This window comes from Procambarus clarkii, chromosome 17, assembly GCF_040958095.1.
Source record: "Procambarus clarkii isolate CNS0578487 chromosome 17, FALCON_Pclarkii_2.0, whole genome shotgun sequence".
Lineage (NCBI taxonomy): Eukaryota > Metazoa > Arthropoda > Malacostraca > Decapoda > Cambaridae > Procambarus > Procambarus clarkii.
The window spans coordinates 47,801,173-47,811,615 of NC_091166.1; the positions used below are offsets into that span (position 1 = coordinate 47,801,173).

General features: G+C 36.3%; 1 protein-coding gene across 1 annotated transcript; it reads right to left on the reverse strand.

The window, feature by feature from the left end:
* Nucleotides 1-2,675: 2,675 nt before the first annotated feature.
* On the reverse strand, nt 2,676-7,716 carry LOC123772477 (NADH dehydrogenase [ubiquinone] 1 alpha subcomplex assembly factor 2). The gene is made up of 4 exons (XM_045765680.2): nt 7,376-7,716; nt 6,194-6,286; nt 5,553-5,689; nt 2,676-4,373 (listed from the first exon to the last, which is right to left on the reverse strand). The coding sequence occupies exons 1-4, from the start codon at nt 7,506-7,508 to the stop codon at nt 4,296-4,298; spliced, it is 441 nt and encodes a 146-aa protein (XP_045621636.1). The 5' UTR covers nt 7,509-7,716; the 3' UTR covers nt 2,676-4,295.
* Between the last annotated feature and the right edge of the window lie 2,727 nt (nt 7,717-10,443).

Here is a 10,443-nt window from a genome sequence, read left to right on the forward strand (position 1 = left end):
CTTGATTCCCTCATGGGAAATAATCTGGCACTCTGTGTTATGAAAATTACTTTTGATAGTACAGCTCTCCATCCTAGATGATTTTGAGGAACAAATGTTACGTCAAGGAATGTCTTCTCCTCCCCACCTTGCCTGATCAATGTGTGTTGGAAGCTTGAAGGAATGCATCGATCTTTTGCTATACTGTATTTGTGCCAATTCTGGACACTCCTAAGTCTACCTATGTAATTCAACGTGCTAGGTATATACATTTTAAATTGTAACAATACTTGGTGCAACTCAAACTCTTAAGGACAGCATTTCCTTTCCAGCAACAAAATTAGAATTAAACACACGGGTCACTTCCTTTCAATAAAGTATGCTTGAGCTGTTAATGACACCATTGGCCTGCTCTACTGTCTGTCCTACCTCAAAACTGCTTTGTTATCTTTACTACTGTATTAAGACTTCAACTGATAGGTGTCTCTTCCCCTACTTAATAATCTACTATCAGAAATGATCTAGACCACCACACCCTCATCTACAATCTTTCCTCTGTAATTCCTCTTTTGTGCATTGTCACAACTACTGTTCATCCTTATCTTGCCACCAACCATGCTTAGAAAGGTCTGGAACTCCATCCATATACCCATATCACTGCCATGACTGGTCTCAGCCCTCTTAATGGATAGTCACAGTTGATATTTGCTCCATCCCAAGCACTCCAAACATTTCCCTACATCTGATAATCATGCTCTTCATCAGTCACAAATCTTTCACACTCTGCACCTCCATTTTTCAGCAAAAAGAAAATAACTCATTCTCCTTCCCCAAAGGTAAAAAAAATTAATTTGAGCTTATCACAACCCAAATTTGTTTTGGATTAATTAATTGTTGCATGCTGGAAGTGACTAGTTTAGTGTGCACCCCATACTTGTCCTATGAGCAGTAGTGCAAAACAGAATTAGAGTGGAACACAAAAGGTCTTAATCAGACCTCTGGAGATGTTTACATCATCACATCTAAAATGCACACATTATTATAATGACAACTAATTTTGTAGTCTTGAAATATCCTCATTTCTTAGCAGTTGCAATTACTGTTTGTGAAAACCCTCAAACTCTAACCTTCTATTCCCCCATCCCTTTATCTGAATCTGCATGACCCTTCTCTCATTTATCTTTCCTTGCAAGACCTGTTTAAATTAAGTATGGTATGTCATAATCCCAATTTTGTGGATCACACCTAGCTGACCCCTACTTTCTAATATACTGTAGTAACATATACTTAATTCTTTTCTTTTCACTCCCCCTATTGTCCTGGTAGCCTGTAACTCATTGGAATATAGAATTGCTCTTTTATGCTATTTTCTCAGAGAGTCATCTTTTATGTCTCTCAATTTTTAACTTTGTATATAAGGAGGCAGTAGGAGAAAATATTTAAGTGCATAAGGTTATATCTTTTAATAGTTGCACACTGAAGGTTAACAGGGTACGCATTTCATCCATGACCCCAACCAGAAGAGTTGTATAAGTACTTTGTAGAATTTATTTATTTTTGCAATAAAATAATATGCATTTTCCACTATTCTTTTGAATCAGTTGTTCTTTGATATAATCATTAGTGAATTTGCTTCCTTTGACATAATTCATTTAATGTCTTGTGTTGTATTGGCAGCTTAAATGATATCTGCTTTTATATTCTATACCAGAGTTAAGTAACCATCCTTTTTCAATGCTTTCATTTGATAATTACTTTCCCATGACTAAGACAATTTATAAGTGTTATGGATAAACTATGAATGCATTTATATGTAATTTATTTGGGTCCCATTGTGAAAGCACAACTTGCTGTCACCTATTTGTGGTGCTCCCTGAATCATGCAAATAGTGGAAACCGTGCCCTAAATAAATACTATACACTTTGCAATGAATAACCTACCCAACTTGGACTCCTGGATCAGCCTCAGTGTTGGGTGGAAGTCTTTCTTCTGCTCCGATTATAGTTAATGAAAAGGTGTTGCAGTCTCAACAACATTCCAGATTTATACTGTACTACGTATGAGGTTAGAGGGAAGTTGGTTGATTTTTTACATTTACCGGTTAGATCTTAGGCCTGGGTGAGAAGTGCTGGAGCTCGGCGAGTCATTGTAGTCCTTCAGGAAACAATAAACATTTAGCTCTTGCTTCATTGGTGATAGCTGGAAGACATTACTACATTTATGCCTTTAAGACAGGCATACAAGATTCTGTCCTTAAGCTTTAAGTTTGACTACCCAGCGTTCAAAAGATTCACATTGCTTATACTGCCTGGGGTTACTGGGTAATGAGTAACAATTGGTCCCTAATTAGAGTAGGGAGGGTTAGGCAGTCACTTTTCCATAGGTATCCAGGGATCACCAACCATCTGCCAGTGTTTACCTGCTAAAGATAATGCTATTTTTTGCAGTCAGGCAATGCTGCATTTCCCTAATGCAGGTACACTGTGGCACATACTACTGCCATTGTGACCCATAAACAGACAACCACCTTCCTTGGTTCCAGTACCTTTTCTAAATCCCAACATAACATTTTATAATACATGTATCTTAAAGAATAAAATTCAGAACTTATACATTTACCTTTACATGCACATTAAAAAACTTTCAAATATATGTTTGAAAAAAAGTTCTCTACTGGACAGAAAAAAAAAAAAACTCAAATTAAATATTCTTTAGTTATTAATACTTGGCAATAACTACACCATTTACAATTAAAAATAACAATATACAATAATCTCTTGGATATGGTATAGTACAGGATGTCTTAGTAGTTGGGAACCTTATCCTTTAAGTCTGGAATCATAAGACATGCCAATGATGTATCCAGTCAGCAATCACACCAAATGCTAATGGTTCCAAACTTGTGGCACACCTTATGCAGTAATTCTTCGAATATATATAAACTTAAATGATAATTCTTATATAAGAGCATCAGACTATGTACAGGTACTGATAATCAACACTTAGTATACTAACTTGACAAATACAAAAATGGGATTAGAAGTTTTTTTAATAAACCTGTATTTTTCAACTGTGGTGTCTTAGTACAAGTTTCTGAGGGATGAGGTGAGTAAAGGTCATCTTCATATCTCTTGTCTTTTTGCCATTGTATTTGCATTCCAAATTATATTTAGGAACTTTAGCACCATATGTTGCAGAATATTCAAATTAAATCTTCCCGATTTGGTGCTGTCCTTTGATAATTACATACCTCCTGCTTGGTTCAAACCAAGATCTTGCATCGAATACCCCCCTCCTACTTTGTGGTATTGTACATGGTTCCTGCAATCTGATTGGATACTTCAAAACATCCATAAAATGTTCAAGTATTCCATCCTTACAGAATGGATGAAATCAGTACAGTCAGATTTTTTGTATGGACTTGCCACCAACCTCGCTTGGCTTTAGCATATTACCCAATTCACCCATTCTGCAATCCCACTGGGATGTATGTTTCAGAACTAAAGCAATTTTCTTATAGGATTTTTTCTCATTAACCACCTGCAATGTGTCCACTTACCATACCAGTTATACAACTTTGTCATCGTGGTGTACATTAGCAAACATTTAGCTCATCACATTAAAACCTTTATCACTCCAAATACTGTACATAAAAATTTCATATCTGCTATTTTTGCAGACAAGTGAGACCATGGCTGTAGCTTACAAAAACATTTTGCAGATACAGTAATTGTAGTAGTACAGTATTTGTCTTGCCTTGCAGAGGCAAGTATGGTTACTATAGAGGTTAATGCTATTTCTTTTTGATTCGTGAAAATTTTATTGAGCCAGTCACCATGTGTAGTTATTGTTGACTTAAAGCACACTTATGGCTGTTACATCTTTTAACCATTCTAATTCCACTAGTACTGGAGATTATCATGGGCTCTCCTTTTCAGTACACACACAACTGGAGTTTTGCTACATCCCAAGCTATATAGGCACTAAAATGACATCCCAAGCTATATAGGCACTAAAATGACATCCCAAGCTATATAGGCACTAAAATGAACTAGCTGATTCTGCAACCTAACATGCCATTCATGCATGTCCTGTTACTTTAGATTGCATTCAGTTTTCAAATTTTTACCCAATACTGTGGATTGCAAAGAGCATTTTGATAAATGTTTCAATCAGAGAAATTTTCCTGCTGATCAATCCTTGGAGAATAAATCAGATATACCAATAAAACATTAATACATAACAGCACAGTTTTTACATACAGTTCTAGTAATTTAAGGTTAATCAAAATGAAAGCCAAACATTTTAATTTGAATTATTGTGTATGCTTAAGTCCTTTGCCTGGAGTTACTTCATATTCATCATATACTGGGAATGATGTTTTATCAGACTCCTGGAAAGAAACATTTTAATATATTTTGTTACAGTGTATCATGGAAATTAAATATTGCTATTTAATATATAAATAATGTGGGACACTTTTATTGTGATTTAAAACTAAATTTAAAAGATAAATTAATACAGTACAGTACTTTACTTCTTTGCAAACTTAAATTTACACATTTAACAAAATCTTCACAGTCAAAATATTAATTGATCTGTGAAGCTTTCCTGGTGAGACAAACTAGTGTTGCTAGTTACTGCACAGCACTTGCAAACTTACAATCAGCCAGAATTTCATTACCATTACCTGTCAAATTATCTCTTAAATCTGAGTTTTGAGACAGTATAATCTAAGAGCTTTAAGGTGATTATTTGACAAAGTCTGAGCAGTAAAACATTTATGCAATACATCCTCCCAAATCCAGAGGGTGTATTGAGTTTTGGAGATTCCAGTGTATAGTACAGTACAATATATGTTTGGGATACTAAGGTACTAAGGGAAGGGTACTAAGAGAAACTGGCTGGATAGCCTTTAATCGTGCCAAGCTTAAAGCAACCAAACAATACTCACTCACTCATCTTCCTTTATCTCTCCACTCAACATATATACAGAAAGTTACTCCCATTTTAGTCTCCATGCGAGAAAAAATCTCGACACCAAATAAGTTGAACAGAATGAATAATCTTGAAACCACACTTCATGCTAGGCAAAATACATGCCTAACCTATACAGTACTATACAATGCATCGAGTTGGGGTCATCCCCCATTGAGATCATGGCCTAGCTCAGCATAACCTGGTAAATGACATCAAACAAAATCTATATAAAGTGCACCCAAGCTGTGGTTATTAACACTGAAAATGTTGTGCCTTGCATGAATTCAACATCTCAAAATAGCAAATAAAAAAACCTGCTGGTCTCAACTAATGCAGTTTTGGGAGAGACTTGCAATTGGATTAGTGCCATTTATTATCAGGTGTACAGCAGTGATGAGGTAAGTATGATGTCTTTTGTTATCTGTTTTTTTGCACATATTACTTCTCGCCCTCCTCTTCAGTCACTTCTCATACACACACTGAGAAGAATTGCGCCCTGCACAGTGCTATATAGTCATGCTCGCTTAGTGTTACTTTTCTGATAATTACTAAGAACTTAAATTATAATAAAAAATAACCAAGAAACTTTTACCTTTATGGCTGAATGAACTTTCTTGCCTTCCTTCTCCAAAAGACGGTCAGCATTCTGTTTCTTCATCGTGGCAATAGATAAATTCTCTTTTAATTCAGATTCGCTTGGTGGTTCTGAACGACGGTTTCGTAACCATGCTGCAAGAGGTGTCATAGTTACATGTGTACTGAGTACTTTTGAAATTATAAAGACTGAAAAGAGTTAGTGTTCCGGGTAAATAATGCACCGAGACAAATGCCAGCTAGAAAAATTAGATGAAACCATTCATTATTGATACTATAAAGAAAAAGGCTTATATTGTACTGTTTTATGGTCTATTATTTCATAGTCACATTTATTAAGTGCTTTTGAAAAATTCTATGTATACAACATCAGCATTTTTTGTCTTCTAATGCTTTCTTTAAATTTTCTGACATAATGCATTTCCATTTGCATATTCTACTTTTTAATTTATTAATTTACTTATGGTATGCTTTTACAGTGCTTAACATAACCCCCTCTAAGTATAAATGATAGCCTGACAGTCCTCAGTAGTGTGTTCTCATACATTCCCTTCCCCCACACTGAAGATTTGACAAATGAAAGTATAATTTATGCTCATTTTAACTAAGTTCTCATACAACAGAAAAATAACAACTAACCATCCCATTCTGCTGGCATGTTTTCTTGGTCATATCTCATGTTTACTGGTGGAACATACCATCTTTTTGGAGTCCTCTTCCCTCTGCTTGGATCTGTGGTAAAATAATTTGGTTTTATCCTTAATTCGATTTGAACTTTCAAACACTATACAGGTACCTGTATGTCCACAGCAACAAAATGACTTGAATGTATTCAAATATTTATGCACCTTATAAGGTGACCATATATAATTCATTCATTTCCTCTCTTTACTGAACTTACGTTTCAATTATGTTACTTAAAATTAAAAACAGAGAACCAAAATAATAATAAAACAAACATTTTAGAAAAATAAAAATAAAAGCTAGACAATTTATACAAGTCATTAGTCTTGATGACCTGTTAACATTTAAAAAAAATTTCTTTTCACTAATGTTGTGAACAATTTCTTTAATATTCCCCACCCATGCCAAAGTGATTTTGAAACTTGTAAGTATAGCATAGGCTCCTCTCACAATACCTTTCATGGGACACACTCCCCCCTAGATCTCATTCTTTGAGTTCCTTAGCATTTTTATTCAATTAATAGGTAGGGAAAACTTACCCCATGTGATCACAATATTCTAAGATGAATTACAATTACAGAAACTCATGTAAAGATACAGGATGGTGTCAGAGTAGTTAACGAATGGAATGCATTAAGAAGTGATGTGGTGGAGGCTGACTCCATACACAGTTTCAAATGTAGATATGATAGAGCCCAATAGGCTCAGGAATCTGTACACCAGTTGATTGACGGTTGAGAGGCGGAACCAAAGAGACAAAGCTCAACCCTCGCAAGCACAACTAGGTGAGTACAACTATGTGAGTACACACACCTGCACCACACCAGGCCTACATACCTAGGGGCCTCGCCGCTAATTGGACAATGCTTGGGGGTTTTAGTCCTAATGGTCCGAGTTCGATTCCCGGCGGAGGCAGAAACAAATGGATATTTTCTTTCACCCTGATGCACCTGCTCACTGTGCAGTAAATAGGTAACTGGGAGTTAGACAGATGCTTCCTGGGGATGTGTGTGTGTACTATATGAAGTTGACATAAGAGGAAAAATAATTGGTTAGAAAGGCGAGGTCCAAGAGCTAATAGCTCGATTCTGTAGACACAAATATTAAATACACCTGCACCACACCCGGCCAACACACCTGCAGGAATCTCATAGTACTTGTTACCATGGTAGTCGTCGCCAGCAAATACACCAGATATTTTCCGAGGTTTGAATGAATTTATGAAATGCTTAAAAGCAGTACCAAACAAACTCCTCGTTTTTTCAGACATAGTTGTTAAGGTCCGCGACTGTCCTTACAGGAGGCTACGGGAGGTGACAGTCAGAGACAGGAGGCTATGGGAGGTGGCGGTCAGAGACAGGAGGCTATGGGAGATGACGGGCGGTGACGGTCAGAGACAGGAGGCTACGGAAGGCTGACCCACACATTGTTTTGAAGCCGGACCAGCCTCAATAATGCCTTCCTTCCCATCCACTAAGGCAGGTATTCACAGGTTATATCGGAAGTAAAAGAAAAGAAATCTTATTACACTTAATATAATTTAGAGATATGGTGATGCAGATACATTAAAATGTGTTGACCAAAAAACATATACCAAAGGAAATACGTTTAAAAAAAAAATGTTTATCTTTTAAGGTATGTGAACGAGCATCCGATTATAATTCAGCTGTTGTCTGATGTAAACAAAGTGATTATAATTATAAACTGCGCTTCAAACTACACCTACTATCAAGAAGAAGAAGAGATAATTCTTAATATTTTTTTATTCAAAATAATGAGTGTTACAGTGAACATAAGAGGAAGGGACAAGTGTATAGGGACAGGTGGTGCAACCTGTCCTCAGGGGGAAGTCTTCTGGAAGTAAATTCAAAAAATTCCAAATTCAAATTTTTATTCAGGTAAAAGTACATACATTTATGAAGAGTTACAAACATAATGTTGGATTTATAGATAGAGCTAGTACATACAATACCTGAAGCCACTAATATGCATAGCGTTTCGGGCAAAAATACATTAAAATCGCCACGTAGTTAGTGCTATTATCTACTCCCTGTCCATGGTTAAGTTAGGCTAAGGTTTCGGAGGGTTAATGATAATTTTCTTTACGTTTAATTACGTAAATATGATATATAATTCTCCAAAAATATGAAAAATATGGAATATGAAAATTATTTATGTGTACCCATGAATATTATTTACAGAAAACTAAATACTTCACACAGTTTTAAAGAAAACATATTTAGCTGTAACAATTCTATTATTACGTAAAGTATGGTGCCACTAAACACAGACACTAAGAGAATATATATATATATATATATATTTGGTCAAGTATATAGAAGTTTGCAGGTGACACTTTAGCGAGGGATGATGTGATAGCGAGTTGAGTGCACTGAGAGTCGGTCGGTACAGTACCTCGCAAGTGTCTGTTCTAAACCACACTTGAAAGTAGACTGGTTATTCCTCGTTGTTGTTATAGATTCAGCTACTCGGAAAAAGTTCCAAGTAGCACGGGCTATGGTGAGCCCGTAGTGAACTTACCTAGCACAGGAGCGGTGCTGTGTGTCAGGGTTATTCCTCGCTACTCTCCTGCTTATTTGCTCGGGCGACACCTCACCGTTCTCCAAAGGTTGGCAGGAATATTAACTGGAAGTTGGGAACGGTTTGAGTTCCATAGTTAGTACTAGGAAGAGCTTTGCTCCTCTCATTAGGCTAATGAGTTTGGAGCGAGTATATTATTGGGATAATCTACTTGCTACATAGCATACACATTTTGTTTTAAACAAAACGATTTACTTACTTACTTATTTACTTACTTACTTACTTTACTTTCATGAAGGAACATTGGGTTGTGAGAGTACATAACATTGGTTGTTGGTTAACATTGGTTCCCCAGCAGTGGGTAACATAACATTGGTGTTCTTGCATTCTTATAAAGCCACTAATACGCATAGCGTTTCGAGCAGGTCCTGAATTTAACAGATACAATACGAGTATTTATGAGTCATTGTGTCGGGGGGACAGGAAGCCAGAGTGTATTCATACACGTTAGGCTTTTACCGAGGCCTCCCCCCCCCCCTCCCAAAGGCTTCCACAACAAACTAACTCCTGAGTACCTACTTACTGCTAGATGAACACACGCATTAGGTGAAAGGAAATGAGCCCAACCATTTATGTCCCGCCTGGGAGTCAAACCCGGAATTATCGGGTTCGAGAACCCAACTGTACTACCGATAGCACATGTAGCAAAATTTGAGTTCAGCATAATAACAAGTATATAAATTGACGGTATTGATTATACTGGTGAAGGTGTATGTCTTGAGTATTAAAATCGGTTGAGTAGGTTAACACAAGACAGTGTGTGTGTGTGAGTTTGAAGCACAAGGTAGGAAACTATGAAGATGAAATTAGGTACTTTTTGGTTTTACTTTTGAATAAATCATATTAGGTTCGATTATTTTTTAATTCATTGGGCAGTTCCATAGACTAGGTTTTTTTTAATAGGGTGCTTTCACATATTTATTTTAACTCTGGGGATATCAAAGAGGTCATTTTCTGAGAAGATAATAGGTCGCAGTTGTGAACATAAGCAAAATAGGAACTTGTAATATAACTTACGTAGGAGCTGCAAAATATTAAATGCGCGATCTAAGGGTAAATTAAACGGCTTAATTCTTCTGAGCAAAACAAAACTTAGACGACAGTGCTGATAATAGTGAGAAAATAGTAAAACAAAGCTACAATTTTAGGCCAGTTAGAAGTACAAAGTTTAAACTAAGAAAAGGTAGTCTCATTATGCTAATGTAATAACAAATTAACACCAAACCGAGATAACATTGTGAATATCACAGCTGGATGTGAGGCTTGGTAACTATAATCAACATAATAACTAATAAGGCTTAAGGGCAGAAGACTAAGGACAAAATCTTCAAAACAGTAAAAAAGCTGATGACATTATTAAACCATAAGAAGGTTTATAATCAACATATGCTTGTAATATTGACGCTAGGCTGAGACGGCCACTGTAGCTATACCAGGCTTCCCGGCTTGGCGCCTTCTTTTCATAATTACTTACTATCTAGCATATAATACATGCGGAAATATATGGCTAGAAGGGTGAACATTGCACCGACATAATTTCTGTTGTCAGACACAATGGTTTATCTGTTTATTGCTAGGTGGACAGAAGCATCAGGTGAGGGAAA

Coding starts and splice junctions, on each gene's coding strand:
- LOC123772477 (XM_045765680.2), bottom strand. CDS start 7,508: ATGTCTGAAAAAACGAGGAGTTTGTTTGGTACTGCTTTTAAGCATTTC. Junction 6,287..7,375: donor GTACTATGAGATTCCTGCAG/GTGTGTTGGCCG, acceptor ATTTTACCACAG/ATCCAAGCAGAGGGAAGAGG. Junction 5,690..6,193: donor CATGCCAGCAGAATGGGATG/GTTAGTTGTTAT, acceptor CACCTCTTGCAG/CATGGTTACGAAACCGTCGT.